The 26,407-nt window shown below is 38.6% G+C and overlaps 1 protein-coding gene across 3 annotated transcripts in view; it reads left to right on the top strand.

Annotated features, from left to right (window-relative positions):
- The window catches only part of CLCN3 (chloride voltage-gated channel 3), a 105,558-nt gene that overhangs the window by 9,918 nt on the left and 69,233 nt on the right, over window positions 1-26,407 (top strand). For 2 of the 3 annotated variants that reach the window (XM_039479095.2, XM_039479097.2), the window contains exon 2: window positions 6,067-6,242. In XM_039479095.2, coding sequence (XP_039335029.1) covers window positions 6,083-6,242 — 160 coding nt within the window. In that variant the 5' untranslated portion in view covers window positions 6,067-6,082. Of the gene's footprint in view, window positions 1-2,987; window positions 4,292-6,066; window positions 6,243-26,407 lie in introns of those variants that run through there. The other variant, XM_074396984.1, reaches the window with a different exon arrangement.

Below are 26,407 nucleotides of genomic sequence, written 5' to 3'. Positions count from 1 at the left end.
CTCAGGAGGCTGAGGCAGGAGAATTGCCTGAACCCAGGAGGCGGAGGTTGCGGTGAGCCGAGATCGCGCCATTGCACTCCAGCCTGGGTAACAAGAGCGAAACTCCGTCTCAAAAAATAAATAAATAAAATAAAAGAAATAGTGACAACACCAGATGCTGGCAATGATGTCAAGAAACCAGGTCACTCATACATTGTTGGTAGAAATGTAAAATGGTACAGCCACTCTGGAAAACGATTTGGCAGTTTCTTTAAAAACCAAATATGTGACTGCTCTATGACCCAACTATTGTACTCTTTGGCATTTAGCACAAAAATGAATACTATTCATTTTATGAAAACCTGTACATGTATATTTGTAGCAGCTTTATTACTAGTTACCAGAACGTAGAAACAAGGCAGATGTTCTTCAGTGGGTGAATGACACATCTGTTATCATAGGCTTCTACGATAAAAAGGAAGGAACTATTGACAACGTATAACGCCCTTGATGAATCTTCAGAGAATTGTGCTGAGAACAGAGTTAATCCCTAAAAGTAACAGATCTTATCATTTATATAACATTCTTGAAATGGCAAAATTATTGAAGTGGAAAACAGACTGTGGGTTGCTAGGGGTTAAGAAGGGGTGGCTATAAAAGGGTAACAGGAAAGATACCTGTGGTGTTGGAATGTTGTGTATCTTGACTGTATCAATGTATCTTGATCGTGATATTATACTATAGTTTTGCAAGATGGTTCCATTAATGGAAACTGGGTAAAGGTTATACAGGATTTTTTTCTGTATTATTTATCATAACTACACGTAGAACTACAGTTATCTCAAAATAAAAATTTAAGAAAAAAATTTGAACACCTAATGTGACACTTGTTTTTTTTTTTCCTGAGGTGAGTCTTGCTCATTCACCCAGGCTGGAGTGCAGTGGTGCAGTCTTGGCTCACTGTAACCTCTGCCTCCTGGGTTAAAGCGATTCTCCTGCCTTGGCCTCCCAAGTAGCTGGGATTACAGGCATGCACCACCACGCCTGGCTGATTTTTCTGTTTTTAGTAGAGACAGGTTTCACCATGTTAGCCAGGCTGGTCTCGAACTCCTGACCTCAGGTGATCCGCCCTTTTAGGCCTCCCTAAGTGCTGGGATGACAGCCATTGAACCACTGTGCCTGGCCTAATGTGACACATATTTTGCTAACCATTGTGAATGCAATGTTGAGCAAAAATGGAAAGACCTCATGGCACATTGTACAATGGAAGACAGATATTAAATAATCACAGGAATAAGTTTAATATTCAAGTGTGATAAGTGCTGTAAAAGAGAGCTGTAAGAACTAATGAGAAAATTTGATCCAGATAGCAAGTAGTTCAGGGAGGCTTTCCATACTAACTGCATGACTTTGGGCAAGTTATTTACATGCTTTGCGCCTCATTTCCTCATTTTAAGTGAGGATAGCAACTATACTTTAAGGTTGTCATATATGTTTAATATGAATATTAAATGAGTACGTTTGTGAAGTGCTTAAGATACTGCTTAGCATAGAGTAAGCTCTGGATAAGGGTTTGTTAAATAAAAAGGTACTTGATGTAAAACCTGAATAATGAGTAAGAGAGTTGATTTTTTTTTTTATAATTTCAACTTTTATTTTAGATATGCAGGTTTATTACATGGGTATATTAAGTATGTATATACAGTTGCTCCCTTCTCTCCCTTCTCTCCCTCCCCTCCTCTAGTAGTCCTCAGTGACTACTGTTGCCATCTATATGTCTTTGAGTACCTGATGTTTAGCTCTCACTTAAAATGAGAATATGCAGTATTTGGTTTTCTGTTACTGTGTTAATTCACTTAAGATAATGGCCACCAGCAGCATCCTCGTTGCTGCAAAGGACATGATTTTATTCTTTTTATGGCTGTGTAATGTTCAATTATGTATATGTTCCATATTTTCTTTCTTTCTTTTTTTTCCTTTGGTTAAGACAGTCTTGTTCTGTTGCCCAGGCTGGAGTGCAGTGCCACAGTCTTGGCTCACTGCAAACTCCGCCTTCTGGGTTCAAGCAATTCTCCTGCCTCAACCTCCTGAGTAGCTGGGATTACAAGCACCCACCATCACGCCCAACTAAGTTTTGTAGTTTTTTTGGTAGAGACAGGGTTTCACCATGTTGGCCAGGTAGGTCTTGAACTTATGACCTCAGGTAATCCGCCAACTCACTCGCCTCGGCCTCCCAGAGTGCTGGGATTACAGGCATAAGCCATTGCGCCCAGCCTGTACCATATTTGCTTTAGTCCACTGTCGATGAGCACCTAGGTTGATTTTGTGTTCTTGCTATTGTGAGTAGTGCTGCAGTGAACATATAAGCGCTTATGTCTTTTATGTAGAACAATTTATTTTCTTTTGGGTATTTACCCAGTAATGGCATTGCTGGGTCAAATGGTGTTTCTGTTTTAAGTTCTTTGAGAAATCTCTGAACTGCTTTCCACAGGCGCGGAACTAATTTACATTCTCACTGACAGTGTATAAGCATTGTATAACCTAGCTAGCATCTATTGTTTTTTGGCTTTTTAATAATAGCCATTCTGAGTGGTGTCCCATTGTGGTTTTGATTTGCGTTTCTCTAATGATTACTGACGTTGAGCATTTTTTTTTTATTTTTTATTTTTTATTTATTTTTTTTTTGAGACGGAGTTTCGCTCTTGTTGCCCAGGCTGGAGTGCAATGGCGCGATCTCGGCTCACCGCAACCTCCGCCTCCTGGGCTCAGGCAATTCTCCTGCCTCAGCCTCCTAAGTTGCTGGGATTACAGGCACGCACCACCATGCCCAGCTAGTTTTTTTTTGGTATTTTTAGTAGAGACTGGGTTTCACCATGTTGACCAGGATGGTCTCGATCTCTCGACCTCGTGATCCACCCGCCTCGGCCTCCCAAAGTGCTGGGATTACAGGCTTGAGCCACCGCGCCCGGCCGAGCATTTTTTTTATATGCTTGTTGGCCAGTTGTATATCTTACTTTGAGAAGTATCTGTTCATGTCCTTGCCTACTTTTTAATGATATTTGTTTTCTGCTTGTTGAACTGTTTGTTTCTTATAGATTGTAGATATTAGACCTTTGTTAGATGCTAGATTAACAAAGAGAGAGAAGATCAAAGTAACACACAATCAGAAACAACAAAGGTGACATTACAACTAATCCCACAGAAATACAAAAGATCCCCAGAAGCTATAATGAAGACACCTCTGTAAACACAAACTAGAAAATCTAGAGGAAATGGATAAATTCTGGAAACAAACAACCTTCTGAGATTAAATCAAGACAAAATTGAAATCCCAAACAGACCAATATTGAGTTCCAAAATCGAATCAGTAATAAAAAACCTATCAACCAGAAAAGCCCTGCACCAGATCTATTCGTAGCTGAATTCTGTCAGATGTACAAAGAAAACTGGTATGAATTCTGCTGAAACGATTCCAAAAAATCAAACAGGAGGGACTCCTCCTTAACTCGTTCTTGGAGGCCAGCTTCACCCTGATACCAAAACTTGGCAGAGATACAATGAAAAAGGAAAACTACATGTCAATGTCCCTGATGAACATAGATATAAAAATCTTCAACAAAATATTAAGAAAGCGAGTTGGATGAAGAGGAGAGGATATGATCCAGGCAGAGGAAGCAACAAAGGCCTTGGGGCAGGAGTCTGGAAAGAGCTTCCTAGGCCTGAGAGATTGAAAGGAGATTAATGAGACTAGAGTACTTCAAGAAGTATATACTATAAAAGGAAGCTCAGGAACTAGCAGGGGCTGGGCTGCATAGGGCTTTTTCTGCTGTGTTGAAGAGTTTGTCTCCTAAGGGTGATAGAAAATGATGAAAAGATACTAATACATGGAATGGAGCCAGATTATAATCAAACTTACTTTTTGAAAAAAACAACTGCCGACTGCACTGTCACCAGTCAGATTTGAGGGAAGCAAGATAACTGCACGTAGATAATTTAGGAATTTATTATGGTGAACATGGCCTTATCCCTGGCAGTTTTCATAGTTTCATTTTGTTTCGTTTTGTTTTTTGAGACGGAGTCTCATTCTGTTGCCCAGGCTGGAACACAGTGGCACAATCTCTGCTCAGTGCAACCTCTGCCTCTCGGGTTCAAGTGATTCTCATGCCTCAGCCTCACTAGTAGCTGGGGTTACAGGTGGTGGCTACCACACCTGCCTAATCTTTGTATTTTTGATAGAGATGGAGTTTCACAGTTGGCCAGGCTGGTCTTGAGCTCTTGACTTGAAGTGATCCACCCACCTCAGCCTCCTAAGGTACTGGAACTACAGATATGTGCCACCACACCCAGCTTATCTCTGATTTTTGTAATTTTGCAAGAATATATTTACAAGCTACTATGTATCTATTACAATGTTTTGAAATGGTTATATTTTTTGGCAATTAAAATGGAAAAGGTGACTTTGCATTTTTTAAAAATATGTAAAATGTCAGCTGCTATGTTAGGATCTGAATAGCCTTTTGTGCCCAAGCCTGGGAGTTGGAATTAGAACCTAAAAAATATTTAACACTGGTGTTCATATTTTCTTCTGTTATATTTCCTTTATGCAACTATAGACATTTGAACATTTTACAGTAGTGCTGTCCAATAAAAACATTAGTGCTGCAAATGCAAACCACATAGGTAATTTTTAATTTTTTAGTAGCCACATTAAAAGGGTGAAAAGAAAGTGGTGAGATTCATTTTAAATATATTTAACCCAGTAGGTCAAAAGTATTTCAACATGGAATCAATATAAAATTTCTAGTCAAATATTTGACATCCTTTTTAAATATTAAGTCTTAGAAATCTGGTAGGTATTTTATACTTAGAGCACATTCCAGTTTGGACCAGCCATGTTTCAGTGGCTCAACAGCCATATGTAGCTGCTGGCTGCTGCATCAGACAGTACATTTCCATAGGTTTCTGGGTTAATAAGTGGAATAGTTTTTTTTTTTTTTTAAGTTACCCAATTTATAGAAATAGCATCCCATGCAGGCCTGAGGATGGTTTATTTGGAGCAGAGTTGTATGTTCATGTTATAAAGAATGATCTGCAGGTTACGTGTCTGAAAGGTATTGTGAAATTAATTTTTTTAACAGAAATAGTGAATTTCCAGTTATCACTTACGGTTTTTGAGGGACTTTTAGGGATAAAATGGAAGAGAGATACTGGAATTTGCTTGAAGTCTTAACATATAGAAAGGTTTAATGATTTTCGAGAGATTTCTCAGTGCTGTGTAGCCTCTGGCTAATGTTCACTGAAATGTTATCACATGTATTAAGCCCTTCTATTCTGTAAAGAAATAAAAACAAAGTATCTGTGTTCTTCACAAAATCTTAGCATACATGCTTTGATAGATCAAAATTAAATAATTCTTAAGCCATCTTGGCTCACTGCAAACTCTGCCTCCCAGGTTCAAGCGATTCTCTGGCCTCAGCCTCCTGAGTAGCTGGGACTACAGGTTTGTGCTACCATGCCCAGCTAATTTTTGTATTGTTAATAGAGAAGGGAGTTTCACTATGTTGGCCAAGCTGGTCTTGAACTCCTGACCTTGTGATCCACCCGCCTCAGCCTCCCAAAGTGCTGGGATTACAGGCGTGAGCCACTGTGCCTGGTCTGTAGTGTTTATTTTTTAAATTAGGGTCTACTTACACCTGCTAAAATATTTAAAAGGAGCATTTTGTCTTTCAAACCTTGTACTTAAGCCATCTTGTTCCCCACCCTGTGGGCAACTTACTTGGAAATCTCTCCTGAGACAGTCTATACATATACAAGCAAAAATGTAAATATACTTTACATTTTTCAACTTAAAAATTGGAGATCTACTTGGAGGAATCCTTCATTCTGTTTTACAGCTGTATAATGAGAATAAAATTATTACATCACCCCAAAATACTTAATAAAGGTAGCTATTATAACAGTGAATACACTTAATTTTTTTTAGCACATAGATCGTAACTTTCCTTTTGTGATGTTAAACTAGATGATTTTCATTGTATGTTCGAAAAATGTTAAAACTACTTTTTCCCTTTCCCCCCTCCCCCACAGATAATCAGACAGCTAAATGGAGTCTGAGCAGCTGTTCCATAGAGGCTACTATAGAAACAGCTACAACAGTATAACAAGTGCAAGTAGTGATGAGGAACTTTTAGATGGAGCAGGTGTTATTATGGACTTTCAAACATCTGAAGATGACAATTTATTAGATGGCGACACTGCTGTTGGTAAGTTCAGCACGACAACCTAATGTCTGTATTCATGAATATCCACTAATAAACATATACACTATTTTATTGAGGTTGAATTTTTCAGTAACTTAAAATTTTGGGAGGTAAAATTTACATAGCATGAATTTAACCATTGTAAAGTGTATAATTGAGTGGCATTTAGCACATTCACAGTGTTGTACAACTATCATTTCTATCTAGTTCCAAACATTCCCATCACCCCAAAGAAAACTACATTTAAATGGGTTAGCTTTTAAATATAATGTAATACAGAGACGTGTACAATTATCAAATCATAGTGTGGAAATTGATGAATTTCTACAAAGTGAACATTATTATATAACTATTCTTTAATCAGGAAATAAAACATTACCAGTAGTTACAGAATTTTTTCTTGTTTCACCTTCACTTTCAATATTATTTTGATTTCTATCTGGATTAGTTTTGCAAGTATTTAAATTTTATATATAAGGAATTCATACTGTATACTCTTTTATGTCTGGCTTTTACGTTTTGAAATCGTCTATATTGTTGTGTGTAGCAATAGTTAACTTATTTTCATAGTTGGTATAGGATCCCATTGTGTAAACAGACTTCAATTTATTTTTTCTATGTCGAAATTATTTGTTGTTGTTTTCAGATTTTTGGCTGTCGCTAACAGTGCCACTATGAATTTTCATGTGTGTGTGTTTTAGTGCACATTTAGTGCACATTATATCACAAAATGGAATGCTTAGATCGTAGAGTATGTGTGTCTCAGCATTATCAGATACTGTCAATGATACTTCCTTTTCTTTTTTCTTTTTTTTTTTTGAGATGGAGTCTGGCTCTGTTGCCCAGGCTGGAGTGCAATGGCACAATCTCAGCTCACTGCAACCTCCATCTCCTGGGTTCAAGTGATTCTTCTGCTTCAGCCTCCTGAGCAGCTGGGGTTACAGGCACCTGCCATCATGCTTGGCCATCATGGTTTCACTATGTTGGCCTGGCTGGTCTCGAACTCCTGACCTCAGGTGATCAACCCACCTGAGCCTCTCAAAGTGCTGGGATTACAGGCATGAGCCACTGTACCCAGCTGCCTTTTTTTTTTTTTGGTCAATTACCCTATACAAAGATATTTTGAAAGTGGATATAGCATTTACATTTCTACTAGCAATGTGTGAGATTTCTAGTTACTCCACATCTTCACCAATACATGGTATCAGTTTAAAAAAATTTGGCTATTCTACCGTAGGTTGCAGTAGTCTCTCATTTTGGTTTAATTTATATTTACTTGATGATTTATGAGTTTAAAAAGTTTAAATGCCTTTTTATGTGTTTATTGGCTTTTCAGACTGCTTCTTTTAAAGCACCTTTTCAGTCCTTTTCCCTGTTTTTTAGGCATTCATTATGCATTCTGATTATGAATCCTTTCTCATATACACGTACAGTATTGCAGTGATCTCTCATTCTGTGGTATGTCTTTTTACTCTCTTAAAGGAATCTTGTGGTGAAGATATCATCTATTCTAACGAAATCCAGCTACTCTTTTTTTTTTAATTCTAAGCCTGTCTCAGTCTCTCATGCCTGCAATCCCAGCACTTTGGAAGGCTGGGGCCGGAGGATTGCTTGAGGCCTGGAGTTTGAGACCAGCCTGGTCACCAAAGCAAGACTCTGTCTCTACAATAAAAATGCAAAAGAAAAAAAAATTAGTTCAGTGGCATGTGCCTGTAGTCCTAGCTGTTGGGGCTGAAGCTGGAGGATGGCTTGAGCCCAGCAGTTTGAGACAGTGGTGAGTCATGATTGCACCACTGCACTCCTGCTAGGCACCAGAGCAAAACCCGTCTCAAAAAACAGACAGCACCACCGCCAACAACAAAAAACCTTTTTCTTTACCTTTATTCTTAGTGTTTCTTTGTGTTCTGTTTAACAAGTCTTGCCATACCTCAAGGTCACAAAGATATTCTGCTGTTTTATTCTAGAAGTTTTATTTTTGTGTCATTCACAGATTTATTATCTACTTGCAGTTAATGTTTTTAATGTGATGTGGGTTAAGAGTTCAGATTCATCTTTTCCCACATGAATAACTGCACCATTTATTGGAAAATACTTTCCTTTTTCCAGTGTGCTACAGTGACGTCTTTGTTATATATCAAGTGGCCATATTTTTGTAGGTCTGTTTCTGGACTTCCTACTGTGTTACATTGAAGTATTTGTTTTATCCAAATGCCAATGCCCAGCATATATATGAGTTTGGATTTATTATTTTGATTTTTAAATTTGTCTTTGTTTTTTATTGATTTATAGTCTGTTTGCATTTAAGATAATCACCAATAAGTTTGTTTTCAGACCATCCTCTATTTGCTTTCTGTTTGTCATATCTGGTTTTTCCTCTTTATTTCTGCTCCCTTCAACACCTTTTTATACATTCTCCTATTTTTTGTTCATTAGACTACCCTAGAGATTATTACATGTATCCTTGATTTATTGGTTCTAGGCATTAGTACTTTTGCCACTTCATGGAAAATGCAGGGACTTCAGAATACTTTACCTCTTTTTATCCCTCTCTGCTTCCTCACCATTTTCTCACCAGGAAATGGCTCAAGAATACAAGCGATTAAGACTGTTGGGTTTTACCTTTCTTTATTTCACTTCTTTTCAGAACTTTGACACTTCAAGGTCTAGCTCCTTTGGATATTTACTGGTTTAAAATACAGTATTTTGCTGTTACTAGTCATTTGCTGTCTTCATCACAGATTTTTTTTCTAATTTTAATGACAAAATTATAAACAAAAAACACATATATTCATCATTGGAAACATCAGGTAAAATTTATAGCATATCCATTTTTTTTTCTGTGTTTAAATAGCTCTTTAGCCCTTTATGTGAGCTAGAAATTTTTTTTTTTTTTGAGACAGAGTTTCGCTCTTGTTACCCAGGCTGGAGTGCAATGGCGCGATCTCGGCTCACCGCAACCTCCGCCTCCTGGGTTCAGGCAATTCTCCTGCCTCAGCCTCCTGAGTAGCTGGGATTACAGGCATGCGCCACCATGCCCAGCTAATTTTTTGTATTTTTAGTAGAGACGGGGTTTCACCATGCTGACCAGGATGGTCTCGATCTCTTGACCTCGTGATCCACCCACCTCAGCCTCCCAAAGTGCTGGGATTACAGGCTTGAGCCACCGCGCCCGGCCTATGAGCTAGAAAATTAACTCCAGGAAGTAGAAAGACGTGGGAGGAGCTGACTCCTTCCCTCTTTCCATACTGCTGTCAAGTGCTGGTGATATCTTTACTCCTGGTCTTCAGTAGGAGAGAGTGCCAAGCAGTAAGGATGGGACAAAGGCACAAAAAGGGTCTACTTGTGTTGATCTTTTATCAGGGAGGATAATTTTCTAGAAGCTTCTCAGTAGACTTCCTTTTGTGTCACTGGCCATAACTGGGTCACATGCCCACCCTAAGACTGATAACTGGCAAAGGGGAATGAGATTATTGATTGGTTAGGACAATTATGATTCCTTCTCAGAAATTAGGCATATTAATATGCAAACAAGAGGAAGGTCCAATTAGCAAGTATAAAGTTGGAATGATATAGGGTAGGCAACCATTGGTGTTTTCTTTTCTTTTTTGGAGACAGAGTCACACTCTTGCCTAGTCTGAAGTGTGGTGGCACGATCGTGGCTAACTGCAGCCTTTACTTCCTGGGCTGAAGTGATACTTGTGCCTTAGCCTTCTGAGTAGCTAGAACTACGGTTGCATACCACCAGACCCAGCTAATTTTTTAAATATTTTGTTGCAATGGGGTCTCACTATGTTGCCCTGGCTGGTTTTGAACTTCAGGCTCAAACGATCCTCTTGGCCTCCCAAAGTGCTGGGATTGCAGGCTTGAGCCACCGTGTCCAGTCTATTGGTAGTTGATTTAAAGATTCTGTCCTCAAAGTTAGTGTAGTTGAAGGTATATTATGGTATATTGTGATATACCTTGTATATATACGAGGTATATTGTGGAGTAACAGTCAAAAATAACTGTGAGTTTTCAGTTGGGTGGTACAGAGTCCAAATGTTACATCTCACGAAAAAATGATGTCATTTTGGTAATCTTTTAGAATTGCAAAGGCTATTGTAAAGGGGAAATGATACATGAAGATCCAGCACTGGGATTAATATTATATAGGTGAAATAGCAAATGTCCTTTGTTAAGACAGTGAATATTCTTTCTTTCAACATAGCTGATGTGCCTCTGTTAGCAGCAGTAGGAAGGGAAATGTCCTAGAAGAAGTTGGAGCCTCAGATTAGACCTCCCTCTATAGGTTAAGGCAGACATCAGAGGAAAAAGCTTATTTCTGTTTCTGCTCAGTATCTGGGAGTATGGAAGTGGTTAGTAAGTCAAGCAGTAATTCTTCATGAATCTGTATCTTTTTAGCATACCAAAAAATAGCAATCACCGGAAGGTACTGATAGTGTTGTTTTGAATATGTGTTGAAGGAAAATCTATGATGTTCAGTGGCTTTCGATTGGTAACCTGAATTTACATCCTGGTTCTGTCAGTTACTTGCTCTGCAACTTTTGGCAAGTCACATAGCCTCTTTATGCCTCAGCTTATTCCTTTGTACAACATAGTAATAAATTCTTAAATAATAATTTTTTTAAATGATTGCTCTGAGAATTAAGTACATGTAGAGATCTTAACAGATAAATAATGCATAGAATCCTTAGCAATGTGACTGGCTGATGGTAAGGACTCATTAAATAGTAGCTGCTTCTGTTTTCTTCTGTGTTACTTCCCCTTTGGATATGTTAGACTCTGTACTCCCAACATAAGCAGTTTCCTTTTATGTTTGTATTCAGTGAGATGTCAGTAATGTTAATGAAAAGCTGTAGCTCTAGAACTCATATATGACATCTGAATTAGGATTTAGCTTGTCAGAGATAAACTGCTTTGGAATCTACTGACTTCAGTAGATACGTATTGCACAGCTCTTGCTTTGAAAGTAGCTACATGCACTTAATAATCTCAAGAATGTAATCAATCTGCTCGGAGTGAGTGCAAAATAATCTAGAGCACACTGTGATTAAAAAATAGAAGTTGGCCGGGCGCGGTGGCTCAAGCCTGTAATCCCAGCACTTTGGGAGGCCGAGGCGGGTGGATCACGAGGTCAAGAGATCGAGACCAGCCTGATCAACATGGTGAAACCCCGTCTCTACTAAAAATACAAAAAATTAGCTGGGCGTGGTGGCGTGTGCCTGTAATCCCAGCTACTCAGGAGGCTGAGGCAGGAGAATTGCCTGAACCCAGGAGGCGGAGGTTGCGGTGAGCCGAGATCGTGCCATTGCACTCCAGCCTGGGTAACAAGAGCGAAACTCCGTCTCAAAAAAAAAAAAAAAAAAATAGAAGTTATTCTGAATAATGATGACTAGTGGTATCAGTTAAAATTTTAAGCTAGCAAAAAGCTGAAAAATTAGGGCCAATATGCGTTTATATTAGATATATCTAATTTGAGTCATTTTGGTCAATAATTCAGATTCCATAGAAAATGCAAATTTTTTTTTATTGCAAGTAACGGGGAGGGCCAAGATTTTGTTGCCAGAGTTGTATTCATTAAAGAGAACCATATGGCTCTTGACTCATCGAAAATGAAGCAAATGACTTTTCATGAGTTGCAGCTTTAGAACTGTTCTTGTAATAGATAGTACTATCATCGCTTGAAGTAAGAGAAGTTTTTGAGATTGACTGATGGGTTGAAAACGGTAATCAGCCACATGTTTAAGCAAATTAACTTTCAAGAGTTAATTTATGTTGATAATGTGATTGTGCCAATAAGTTGGTTTAAATTTTAGGCCCTATATCCTTTATCGCATCTGAAATGTTTACTTGACAACATCCAGGGTCTCTCCCAGGTGTCTGATTATATATAGACTGAGAGGAAAATGTGAGAGGAATAATAAGAGCCTAGGGGCTCACTCCTAAGTGTTTGATTTCCCACCTATAGATAACTTTGAAAAACAAAAAGAACCTTGAAAGCTGGCACACTGGGGGATGCCGATAGTCCCAGCTGCTTGGGAGGCTGAGGCAAGAGGATTGCTTGAGTGCAGGTATTCAAGGCTGTAGGGTGCTATGATGCTATGAATGCACCTCTGAATAGCCCCTGTGCTCTGGCCTAGGCAACATAGTGAAACCCTGTCTCAAAAAAAAAGCCTTTGGAAATACTGAAATCCAAATGTGAGTTTTTCTGATTTATTGGAAATGTTGAGGCATATGATAACTGGGAATTGAATCCACATAAATTACATAGATTATTTTATTCTACTTCCCATATATGTAACAGTCTGAGCTTCAGAACTTAGAAACAACATAGTATATGAGGCTCAGAGGGGGGTTGTCCTGGTCAAGGTGTTCTGATCCTCCCACCTCTGCTGAAACTTAACCTACCTTCTGAGCTATTACAAGAGGTTCCAGTATTTTCATTCAAATATCTATTGTTAGATTGAGCTTTATTCAAAATGTTTGTAATTTTATTCATCTCATATCCTTCTGGGTGTTGTATGCATAACTGCTGCCTACACGGGACATTTAAGAAGCAGCAGCTTGGCAAAGTAGATGCAGAGTGATAATACCAGAACCTGAGTGGCCATCTCTTCGTGTGAAGACACCTCCTAGAGTGAGGGTACATAACACGATACGGGGTCCAGCCCTTCTTCCTGTAAACACAGAGACATGGCATCAACATGAAACTAGCTGTCTCTAAGAGATGGATTCATATTAACTAGGGTTTTAGATCTCATTAGGTAAAATGATAATACAGATTTACTTATTGCGAGAAATATACTAGTAATCTAGTTCATTCCAATAAAGGATATAAAGCAACTTAAAAGGATAAACAATTCAATCATTTGTGTATTTGATACAGAAGAAGCAACGGGAAAACAACTTGAGGTGACCTAAAATAAGTGGAAGTGTTCTGTTCATTCTTTCTACTTTATTACATAGACTATTAAAAAGATGTGTACTTAAGAGTTGTGACTTAATTAAATAAATACCATTTTATCAAGGACATTTGGAAGTGAAACAGGCTTTTGTTTTCTGCAAATTCATGTGGTGAAAAATAAAACAACTTCTTTTTTTTTTTCTTTCTTTTTTTTTTTCCGAGATGGAGTCTTGCTGTGTTGCCCAGGTTGGAGTACAGTGGCACGATCTTTGGCTCACTGTAACCTCCACCTCCTGAGTTCAAGCAATTCTTGTGCTTTGGCAGCCCAAGTAGCTGGGATTACAGGTGTGCGCCACTATGCCTGGCTAATTTTTGTATTTTTAGTAGAGACAGGGTTTCACCACGTTGGCCAGACTAGTCTTGAACTCCTGCCATCAAGTGATCCATCCGCCTCAGCCTCCCAAAGTGCTGGGATTACAGACACGAGTCACTGTGCCCAACCAGTACCACAACCTCTAGTCTATTTTGGTGCCACTGTTCTGATTTATCCTAGATATCAAGTGGTCTTCCTCACTCTTGCTTTTGTAGTATAAATGAGAGGGCAACACAGTGAAAAAGACAAAGAATGTTACCGTCTGCTTAATGATGGCCCTCCCCACCCCCTAATTCCTAAAACCTGTAAATGTGTTACCTTACATGATAAGATGGACTTCCATTAAATTAAATATCTAGAGAGATTGATTATCCTGGGTGTCTCTGATGAAATCACAAGGATCAGAGTCCGTGGTAGCAGACATGACAATGGAAACAAGAAGTGGTGTGAGAAAAAGGCCATAATCCAAGGAATGAAAGTGGTCTTTGGAAGCTAGAGAAGGCAAGGAAACAGGTTCTCCCCTGAAGCCTCCGAAAGGAGTGCTGCCCTGCTGACACCTTGATCTTAGACATCTGGTCTCCAGAACTATAAACAAATGAATCTGTGTTGTTTTAAGCCATGGAGTTTGTGACAGTGCATTACAATAGCAGTAGGGAACTGACACGGATGTCTTTGTGTTATTCAAAGTGTTGTTTTAACCTCATAGACCCCGTGAGAAAGATTTTTGGGGTCTCTGGACCATACTTGACCACACTTTGAGAAATCTGTTATAAGATAAGCTAGCTGCAAATGCACACTGGGTACGTGAAAAAGGTGACTTGTTTTATTGGATTAAAAACTTTCAAGAGTGAGGCCGGGCGTGGTGGCTCACACCTTAATCCAAGCACTTTGGAGGCCAAGGCGGGCGGATCACCTGAGGTTGAGAGTTCAAGACCAGCCTGACCAACATGGTGAAACCCGCCTTTAAAAATAAATAAATAAGCTGGGCATGGTGGTGCGTGCCTGTAATCCCAGCTACTCGGGAGGCTGAGGCAGGAGAATTGCCTGAACCCAGGAGGCGGAGGTTGCGGTGAGCCGAGATCGCGCCATTGCACTCCAGCCTGGGTAACAAGAGCGAAACTCCGTCTCAAAAAACAAATAAAAATAAAAATAAATAAATAAGTAAATAAAAACTTTTAACAGTGAAGGGTTTATATAAAAAGGATAAAATCTGCGTACATGATTTCCCAGTTCTCTTCAAATACTGTATACACACAGAGAAAAAAACATTGGAGGAAAATTCACCAGAATAATGTGTTTTTGTCTTCATGATGGAATTTGGGGATTTAAAGTTTTTCTTTAGAGTTTCCGTATTTTCCAAGTGGTCAGCAGTTTGGCTGCAGAATTGTAAAACCGCACTTAAACTTCCAGGTCATGCTGAGGCTTCTTTGTATGTAGGATAGAGCACATTCATAGTTTAAACTCGATATATGACTAAGTACTTTCCCATATGGTAACTGGGCTTTCTGTTGTACTATTACTCCGGCCCTTGTAAATGTTAGGTTTGAGCTTGTGCCTGGCTGTCATTTCTCCAGGTCTTTGTACGTGTTCCTTTGTCTAGAATACCAACAGTATTCCAATACTAAATAGTATTCCAGTACTAAATTGTACTTCGCTTCTTAAATTAACCCTAGTCCCTATAGTAAGCCTTATCTTACTCTTCAGTTAAAGTTAAGGGCCCCTTATGTAGTAAACTGGGTGTTGCTCCTATTGTGCTTGCATGCTTCACTTTATCTGTATTTGTCTAACTTGTTTATAGCCTGCCCTCCTCCTAAATTGAGCAACACTTTTTTTTTTTTTTTGGTAAAATTATCCTAGTAATTTCTGTTAGTGTGTAAGTAATATATTTTCCTATGTACATAGTTCTGTTTAGAGCTGATCCATTATGTTTTGATTACATAGTTCAACACTTGAAGAGCAATCTTGTTTTTTTTTTTTATTTCCAAATTTTGTGGGGAAGGGATATTCCCGTATAATGGGCAGCGATATGTACTGTTTATTTTATCCTTCCTTCTTACAAATGTCTAATCTATTGTCATGCATAGAGTAGGAGCTCATTAAGAGTCTACTTCTCTGTAAAATATTTATCTATTTAACATACTTGCTGCTCATATTTTATACCCTTTAAGAGTCTTTTTTTCTTTTTAATTATTATTGAGACAGAGTCTCTCTCTGTTGCTCAGGCTAGAGTGCTCTGGCGATATTTCGGCTCACTATAACCTCTGTCTCCCAGGTTCAAGTGATTCTTGTGCTTCAGCCTCCTCAGTAGCTGGGACTACAGGCGTGTGCCACCATGCCCAGCTAATTTTTTATATATGCTTTTTCAGTAGAGATGGGTTTCACTATGTTGGCCAGGCTGGTCTTGAACTCTTGACTTCAAGTGATCTGCCCACCTCGGCCTTCCAACGTGCTGGGGTTATAGGCATGAACCACTGCACCCAGACCTTTTTTTTTTTTTTTTTTTGAGACGGAGTTTCGCTCTTGTTACCCAGGCTGGAGTGCAATGGCGCGATCTCGGCTCACCGCAACCTCCGCCTCCTGGGTTCAGGCAATTCTCCTGCCTCAGCCTCCGTAGTAGCTGGGATTACAGGCACGCGCCACCATGCCCAGCTAATTTTTTGCACCTTTAGTAGAGACGGGGTTTCACCATGTTGACCAGGATGGTCTCGATCTCTTGACCTCGTGATCCACCCGCCTCGGCCTCCCAAAGTGCTGGGATTACAGGCTTGAGCCACCGCGCCCGGCGCCAGACCTTTTTAATTATTGAACTAATACAGTCACTTAGAGAAAAGTTTTGGTTTAGCTGAACACGGTTAAAACTGGTGGGTTATTCAGTAGAGTAGCAGGATATAAGCCACTCATCTATATTGTTAAACTGTATTGCATGAGAGCCTAGCAAAATGGTAATATAATCCAGAAGGAAATAGGGACCAAATAGAAAACCAGGAGAAAACCACAGAGGAGAATGGCTGTATATTCCCTACCTGCCTGACATTAGTCAGTATCATACACCCTTTTCGATTTTCTCATCTAAAACATGAAGGGAAAAATCCCTATTCTACCTACCCGACTCAGATTAGTTTTGGAAACAAAAGAATATGATAGAAGAAATGATGGAAGTGTTGCTATTTAATATTATACATGAGAGTCCTTTATGGTAATTTTGGCCTGGGTACCCAAAGTTTAAACTTACTTATACTTTGTGCAGCTGTCAAACAGATTACATGCATCATGACATTCAGGTAGATTATCCTGGGTTCATAAAAATCTTATATGGTTGGCCGAGCCTGGTGGTTCATGCCCATAATGCCAGCACTTTGGGAGGCCAAGGTGGGTTGATCACTTGATCCCAGTAATTTGAGACCAGCCTGGCCAATATGGTGAAACCCTGTCTCTACACAAAATAAAAAAAATTAGCTGGACATGGTGGTGGTTGCCTGTGGCCCTTCATACTCTGGAGGCTGAGATGGGAGGATCACTTGACCCTGGGGAGGTCAAGGCTGCAGTTAGCCAAGATCTACCACTGCACTGCAGCCTGGTAGACAAAGCAAGACCCCATTTCAAGGAAAATAAATCTTATATGGTTACATTTAGGTCTTAGGAATGATTTGGATTGCCTAGGAGAAATGGCAATCTAGGACTGAGACAGTGGAAATACAAGATGTGGCCAGAGTGTCTTTTAGTATCAGCAACAAAGAAGTACTCATAAAACAAAAGGATAGGGCACATCAACGGAACACAGGCACTAACCTGAAAAAGCTCCCAAGGGTCAAAGCCAGAACAATTTGAGCAACAAAAATAATATAGCATGAATTCTAACTCAAAATATAACATGAGTACATGTATATGGTATAAAGGATATAAACTGATATAAACAAAGGATTGAGTTAAATATGAGGCAAAAGACAAATCTCCTATCAAAGAATTTGTGTACCCATGCCATTCTATGGAGGAGAAGCTGAATTCCTACTGTCCTTGAGGGTGGGCTAGACTTAGTGACTTGCTTCCAGAGCATAGAGGAGGGGAAAACCTGGAAAACACCATCTTGGCCAAATAATGGACATTAATATCACTAGTGATATGTCATAGATATTGTGTGCCCTTGATACGTGACAAGAAGAGCTTGTCACCTTTGTGACGGTCTTTCCAAAGAAGCATAATCCTAGTCTCATGACAAGGAAAGCAACTGATAAGCTTAGGCTGGGTGACATTTTACAGGATACCTGACTATTCAAGATCATGAAAACCAGGAAAGACTGAAAAACGAAGACCAGAGGAGTTTAGGAAGACAAAGATAGCTCAACGCACTGTGGTATCCTGTACTGGGACCTGGCGTAGAAAGAGGACACCCGTGGAAAAGGGGCTGAAATCTATGTCAAGTCTGGAGTGTACTTAATAATAATACGCAAATTTCAATGTCTTAGTTTTGACAAATGTACCATAGAAATGTAAGGTGTTAACAATTGGGGAAACTATGAATGAGAGGTATTTGGGACATCTCTGTGTGATCTTTGCAAATTTTGTAAATCGAAAATTATTCCAAAACAAAGTTTATTTTTTAATATGGGTTGTAAAGAGTTAACTTTTAAATAATAAAAGCAAAATGTGCTTATCTTAGAAAATATAAATGATGAAAAATACAAGGTAGAAAATGAAAACTACTCATAATTCTACCATGCAGAGATAATGGATTATTTGGATATTTTTTCCCCCTAGAATTAATTCTATGTGTGTTTCATTCAGCAGATAATTATTAGACTCTTTTGTGGACCAGACATCTTGGTAGGTGCTAATGATAGAGCAGCGAAGAAGAACGATGTGTCCTTCTTTTATGGAGCGTATGCTCTAGTGACAGAAAGTACTATTAAACAATCTCACAACAAAAATTACAATTGTGATACGATAAGGGCTATAAAGAAGTATGAATGTCAGCCAGGCACAGTGGCTCATGCCTATAATCCTAGCACTTTGGGAGGGCAAGGCAGACAGATCCCTTGAGGCCAGGAGTTCAAGGCCAGCCCAGGCAACATGGCTAAACCCCATGTCTACTAAAAATAAAAAAGTAAGCCAGGTGTGGTGGTGCACACCTGTAATCCCAGCTACTTGGGAGGCTGAGGCACGAGAATTGCTTGAGCCTGGGAGGCAGAGGTAGTTCAGAAAAGAGATTATAGTGTCTAGGACTATAGGTAGTGCCATTTGTAAGGCGGAGTAAGCCGAGATGGTGCCACTGCATTCCAGCCTGGCTGATAGAGTGAGACTATCTCAAAAAAGTAAGTATGAATGTGAGAGCATATAAGTGAGGAAATCAGAATTGAATATGTATTATTTAAGATGAGAACTGAAAAATGAATGTAAGTTGGGCATGTGAAGGAAGGAAGCAGGGCAATGGAGGTGCTAGGAGCTTGTACGGGCACAGTTGCAGGCAGAGGGAAGGAGCTTGGAGCATTAGAGGCACAATGGCTGGACTCCAGAGAATGATAGCTAGAAAGGGACGGGCTGAGGCTGAAGAGGTAGTTAAGCAAGGTCTAAGTAATACATGTAAAGTTTCTGGCACTTTTCCCCAAGAGTGGTGGGAAACCACTGAAGATTTTTGAATGAAGGGAGCCATAAGATATTCGTAATTTTAAAAGATTATTTAGAGGCTGTGTGGACAAATGGATTGTTAGGTGGTGAAGCGTATGGAAGTAAATATCATAGTTCAGAAAAGAGATTATAGTGTCTAGGACTATAGGTAGTGATAGAGAGTAGACAGATTCAAAATAGATTTAGGAGTAAAATCAGCCAGCTAGACTGATGGTTTTAATGGAGGAGGAGGGAGTATGAGGACAAATGTTCTGTATTTCTAGCGTATGCAGTTGGTAGTGCCATTTATAAGGCAGAGAGTTTTTAATATATAAAACACTGCCTTATGGTGCAAGAGCTTGTCTTAATCATTTTTAATGGTTGCATAATAATTAGATACACAAATGTATTCTCAATTCCCAGAAATAAAACTACTGTGAGGAAGGCATTTGTTAACATCTGTTTATGTGTAGTGAATATGGTGTTTTGAAAATTAACGGTGGAAGGCTGGGTGTGGTGGCTCATGCCTGTAATCCCAGCATTTTGGGAGGCCGAAGTGGGCCGTTTCTTGAGCCCATGAGCTTGAGACCAGCCTGGGCAACATGGCAAGGCCTTGTCACTACAAAAAAATATAAAAACTTGTGGGTTTGACAGTTACTGGAGCCTAGGAAGTCAAGGCTGCAGTGAGTCATGATCATGCCACTGCACTCTATCCAGCCTGGGTGACAGAGTGAGACCCTATCTAAAAAAAAAAAAAAAAAAAAAAAAATTAGCGGTGGAATTGTTGATAAAGTCTAAGTGCTGATAAAACAGTTGAGTTGGTTCTTTCTGTAAATAAGAATAGTGAAGCCCTTTGATATTAACTGCTGGTAAAAATCATTTATAAAACAATCCAAGAAAGGTATTTGAGGAAACACAGTGTTCTCCTACGTAGATTTGTAAGCAGAGAAATTTCCTACAGTATAAAGTGGTATAGCTCTAAGGAAAGCATTCTCAGAAGAATTTGGCTTTGCTACAGCGTTTCAAAGTTTATGTTTGTGCATACTGTCTTTAGTAGATGACAGGTTGATTTTAGTTTTGTTGTTTTATCTGGTATTTTTCGGTAACATTGGTAGTAATCTAATGAGTAAGGCATTTGACTCTAAAGTCAAATTTGACAATATATACTCTTAAGCCAGTTTAGAAAGTATAGAATGGTTACATGGTGAATCTTGGTAGAGTTTTTATAAGAAATTCTTAAATGACGTTAACAAAACACTGCTACCGTTTAAGGGCTGTCTTTTGGGAAGAGGTCAAAGCTCTTTTAAATGTTCTACTCAAAATTATTTTTAGAAATGAATAACTCTAAAGTTCATCTGATACTTAATCTAAGCAGGGTCATGTTCTTAATACATTTGACACTTCACATTCTGTTGCCAACTACTTTGTAAACATTTCTACACCTGTGTCTCCAGACTGCTTCAGCCAGAGCAACCTACTTAACCTCTTAGGCTTAATATATGTGGAACTAGGAGATTGCCCAAATTTGTATGTTTATATAAGAGTAAGATGATGTATTTAGGGAAGACAAACTCATACTACGTTTATGAAATGCTCTAATTCAAGATGTTATTAATGACCTAGGAAAGAAGTTGGTATTAATAATAAACTGGTGCCTTAATAAAATTAGCCTAAGATGCCAGTGGAAAGTCAATCAAGTACTGGGTAGATATCATGAGAAAGGTCACTGGAAAGAAGTGAGCTTAATTGTATAATATACAGAAACTGGTGATTTATACCTCAGTTACCACCTTAATTACTGTCATTGCCTCGCAAAAAATTTTTTTCTTCTTAAAAATGTTTCAAAGAAAGTTAACTAAAATGATTACCTCTTCACTCTACCTTTCTTACTGCACCGTAATAATCATGAGGTGACAAATTAACTTCTGTGTGTGTAGAATATTACCTATGAACTGTCCTTGGGAGAATTGAGAACATTTTCAAGTTTCATGTTTTGTGTTGTGGTTCTGGTTAAGAATGTCTGTTGGAAAGGACTGGAGGAGTTATGTGCTAAACCTGTAAGATCATAAGCTGAATACAGACACAGTCATTTCTTGGTATCTGTGAGGGATTGGCTCCAGGGTCTCCTCAGGTACCAAAACACATGGATTTTCAGGTCCCCTACATAAAATGACAAATGACATAGTATTTGCATATAACTTACACACATCCTCTTATATGCTTTAAATCATCTGTAGATTACTTATAATACCTGATACAATATAAATGTTGTATAAATAGTTGTGCCACTGTATTATTCATGGAATAATGACAAGAAAAAGAAGTCTGTTCATGTTCAGTACAAAACAACCATCTATTTTTATTCCCAAATATTTTCAAGCCACGGTTGATTGAATCCATGTTTGTGGAAACCACAGATGTAGAATGCCTGGGTACAGAAGTTTGATTATACATAAAATCAGAGGAAATCTATGGAACTCTTAAACATTTCTGAAATACAGAGGAAATTCCTTGGAAGAAGCAGCACCTTACAACAAAGTAGAGTCAGTTTAGATGCTTATGAAATTTGTTATCCACAGCTGATTGAGACTGTAAGTAAGATTAAACTAGAAGCATTTAGGTAGGAAAAAAAGAAAAAAAAATCCATGAGATGTTCATAGAATTAGAGATACTGAGGACATATTTTTAACTTAAAGACTTTTGGATTGTGACATAACACATCAGAAAATGCATAAAACACAATTGTGTAGTTTAATGAGTTATTACAAAGCAAGCATTTTTGTAATGAGTTGTTACAAAGCAAGCATTTTTGTAGCCGACCCAGGTTAAGAAAATAAAACGTAACTGTGTTCCAGAAGCCTCCGGCACGGCACGTACGTTCCTAATCCCAACCCTTCCTTTCCCTCTGAAGGTAAATACTGTTTTCTTTGTCTAATCACTTTCTTGCTTTACTTCATGGTTTGCTCATCTAAGTATGCATCCTTAAGAATATAATTTAGTCAAGCCAGAAACGGCATGTTGAAAAAAGTAGTATATAATTTAGCATTGCCTGTGTTTGAAAGTTAAATAAATGAAATAATACAGAATCTGTGCCTTTGTTTTTTGGTTTCACACATGTGGTTTTCAAGAATCATGCATGTCGTTGCAGGTAGTAGCTATGTGGTTGCTCTAAACTATTACGTATCAGTCTTCTTTAAATGAATTTACTACAGTTTACCTACTTAATCTACTTTTGATGGATCTTTAAGCTCCTAACAGGTTTTGGTGGTTACTAACAATGCTGCTTTGAATATTATGCATGTACTTGTGTGGTACGTAGGTCCTTAGTTGTCCAAATTTTATTTGTTCGGGTTTTGAACTTGTTGAGTCATAGGTTATATTTTCCATAGTGGTGTTTCAGAATATATTCAGACCAAGAATGTTTGAGAGCTTCCATTGGTTCATATTCACTAACTACTTGATATTGTCAGACTTTTAATTTTGTCGGTATGCTGGCTATGTATGGATTTTGATTGTGGTTTTAATTTCATTTTCTTTGTAGTCAAAGAGGTTTAGCATCTTTGATGTCTATTGGGAAATCCTTTTCAAAGTACCAGTTTGGGTCATTTGCTCATTTTTCTGTTGGAGTGTCTATCTTACAGTTTTATAGAAGTTCTTTATTTTCTAGAACAAACTTTTTGTTGAGTAAATGTGTTGATATCTTCTACGAAGTGCATTTCACTCTTCTAATGGACAAATTATGAATAAATGTTCTTAGTTGTAATGTGGTCCTATATGTTAATCTTTTGCTTTATGGCCAAGGCTTTTTGTATCTTAATTTTAAAAAACATCGCTACACTTGGTATTATGAAGACATTTTTCTAAATTATGTTGTAAGAGCTTTGCCTTTTACATTTAGTTCTATAATCATCTGAGTGGGGTGTGTGTGGGGGTGTGTGTGTGTGCGTGTGTGTGTGTGTGTATGAGTGTGGTTCAATATTTTTCTATATAGTTAGTCTGTTTTGCGTTACTGTGAAGGAATACTTGAGGCTGGACAATTTATAAAGGAAAGAGGTTGGCTGGGCGTAGTGACTCAAGCTGTAATCCCTGCACTTTGGAAGGCCAGGGCAGTGGATCACCTGAGGTCAGAAGTTCAAAAGCAGCCTGGCCAACATGATAAAACCCCATCGCTACTAAAAATACAAAAAATTAGTCAGGCATGGTGGTGGTCACCTGTAATCCCAGCTACTCAGAAGGCTGAGGCAGGAGAATCACTTCTGGGGGCAGAGGTTACAGTGAGCCGAGATGCTTGGGTGACAGAGTTAAGACTCTGTCTGGGAAGGAAAAAAAAAAAAAGAGGTCAGGCAGGCTGTATTGGAAGCACAGTGCTTTGCTGAGGGCTTCAGGAAGCTTCCAGTCATGGTGAAAGGTGAAGTGGAAGCAGATGTGTCACATGGTGAAGGGTAGCTTGAGAGAGATGCCAGGTTCCTTTGTCGTGAACTAACAGAGCGAGAACTCACTTGTTACCACGGTGAGGGCACCAAGCCATTCAGGAAGGGTCCACCTCCATGACCCAAACACCTCCCAGTAAGCCCACTTCTAACACTGGAGATCACATTTCAACATGAGATTTGGAGGAGACAAAACAACTAAACCACATCAGATAGCCAGTTGTCCCAACATCAATTGCTAGAAAACAGTTTTTCACCCTCTCTTGTACGGTACCACCTCTGATGTTAGCGCAGGGCCTATTATACATAGGAGTGTCTATTTCTAGACTCCCCATTTTGTACTATTGGTTTTTCATCTTGATAATGATCCTTTTCTCTCCCCGTCCCTCCCCACCTTAATCTCTGTCACTTTAGAGTTATCAATCATTAGTTTTTCCAATGAATTAATTTGCCTTTATTGTTCTTTTCTATTACGTATTTCTTTTTTGTTTCATTAATGTTTTATCTTGTTTTATTCTGCTTTTGTTTGGGTTTATTTTGATGGAGTTTTTTCTCACTTCTTGAACTGGATGGTTAGCTCTTCAGTTTTGTTTTTTTTTTAATTTTATTGCATTTTAGATTTTGGGGTACATGTGAAGAACATGCAAGATTGTTGCATAGGTACACACGTGGCAGTGTGATTTGCTGCCTTCCTCCCGATCACCTGTATCTGGCATTTCTCCCCGTGCTATCTCTCCCCAACTCCCCACCCACCCCGTCCCTCCCCTCCTTTAAGTGCATTGAAAACTATACATTTTTTTTAAGATACTATTTTATTTCTATGCCATATGCCTTTATTATAATTATCACTATTTAAAAATCTTTTTTAACTTTTATACTGATGTCTACCTTGTCCTATATGTTATTTAGAAGTGCAGTTTATAGTTTTGAACACATGAGGAATTTCTGGTTATGTTTTAATTGATTTATAACATTATTGCATTGTGATTCAAGAACATGCCGTATGTAATTGCAGTGTGTGGAAATTTTTTGCAACCTGCATTGAGGCCCAGGAAAAAGTCAACTTTGTAAATGTTCTGTGTATGCTCTAAGGGTATATAATGTAAAGTTTCTGGTTATGGTGTTCGCTTCATGTCCATTAGTACAGTTTGTTAACCTATTAAAATAATAATTTCTTTACAGATTATTCTCCTTGTTTCTTTCTGTTAAGGATTTGATAAGTGATGTGTTAAAATTTTTTCACTGTATCTGCACATTTATCTGCTGCTTCTTGTCAGTCTGTCAATTTTTGCTTTATATACTTTGTTATCGTATGTTATTAGATTATATCTTCCTGGTGAATGTTTGCTTCTCTTTATTTCTAATTGTAGTTTTTTTTTTAATCTTAAAATCTACTTTGATATTAATATAGCTCCCAATCTGCTTTGGATTAGAGTTTGCATCCTATACTGTTTTTATCCTGTTTACTTTCAGGCTTTCTGCATCTGTGTGTTTTGTTGAAACTCTTGTAACTATATAGTTGAACTTTAAAATCCAATTAGGTAGCATTTAATTTTTAATTGGAGCATTTAGTTTGTTTACGCTTAATGTAATTAGTGGCATATTTGGATTTAAATATTTCTAAAATTCAGAACTCCTAGAATCTGTTTTTGCTTAGTCTTTGTATTAGCTTATGTTCATACCTGAATATATTTGAGATATTCCTTCACAAGGAATTGTTTAGGCATTAAAACATGTTGGCTGGTTTTGGTTCTGATTTTGAAAAATCGATGACTGTGTGATGTTTTTGTTTTTGTTTCTGAGGCAGGGTCCTGCTCTGTTGCCCAGGTTGAAGTGCAATAGTGCAGTCATGGCTCACTGCAGCATGGACCTCCAGGGCCCAAGTGGTCTTCCCACTTCAGCCTCCTGAGTAACTAGGACCACAGGCATGTGCCACTACACCCAACTAATTTTTAAAAAATTTTGTAGAGACAGGCTCTCCCTATGTTGCTCAGGCTGGTCTTGAACTCCTGGAGTGATCCTCCTGCCTCAGCCTCCCAGAGTGCTGGAATTACAGGCATGAGCCGCCATGCCTGGGCTTATTGTGTGATGTCTGTGAAAGCAAACTCTTCATATTTTCATTCCTATGATATGTTATTTAGGTGGCCAGATAGCTATATTGGAAACTAAAACTTCTTATGTTTATGAGGTATGAATATTATAAAACCATTTTGTTTTTTCAGTTTATTATCTGGCTTCTCAGTTTTAAGAATTTCCACCTCTTCTTTCTTGAGGGCTTTAATAACTTTACAACTAAGTGTGTAGTTTATTGATTGTCCCCCATGAAAGCTTTGCTGTATCTTTTTTTCTTTTTCCTCTGGTGCTTTTTGATATGGAGAATGACTGACAGTGCAATTAAGTCTTAGTGCTATGGAGTGTGTCCAAATGTAAACATAAAGCAGCCTGTAATAGTCCCTTCTCATGCTGCTATAAAGAAATACCTGAGACTGGGTAATTTATAAAGAAAAGAAATTTAATTGGCTCACAGTTCTGCACGCTGTACAGGAAGCCTAGCATCTTCTGGGGAGGCCTCAGGAAACACATTTATGACGAAAGGTGAAGGAGAAGCTGGCATGTCTTACACGGCCAGAGCAGGAGCAGGAAGGGCAGTGAGGGAAAAGAACCAGATCTCCGGAGGACTCTGTAATGAGACAGCACCAAAGGTATGGTGCTCAACCTGTCATTAAGGCTCCACCCCATGACCCAGTTACCTCCCTCCAGGCCCCGCCTCCAATATTGGGGATTACAGCTCAACGTGAGTTTTGGGTAGGGATACAGATCCAAACCATATTACAAGCATACCGATGGTCTGTAAGCTATG

This window comes from Saimiri boliviensis, chromosome 3, assembly GCF_048565385.1.
Source record: "Saimiri boliviensis isolate mSaiBol1 chromosome 3, mSaiBol1.pri, whole genome shotgun sequence".
NCBI lineage: Eukaryota > Metazoa > Chordata > Mammalia > Primates > Cebidae > Saimiri > Saimiri boliviensis.
This window is presented reverse-complemented; position numbering and strand designations above follow the sequence as displayed.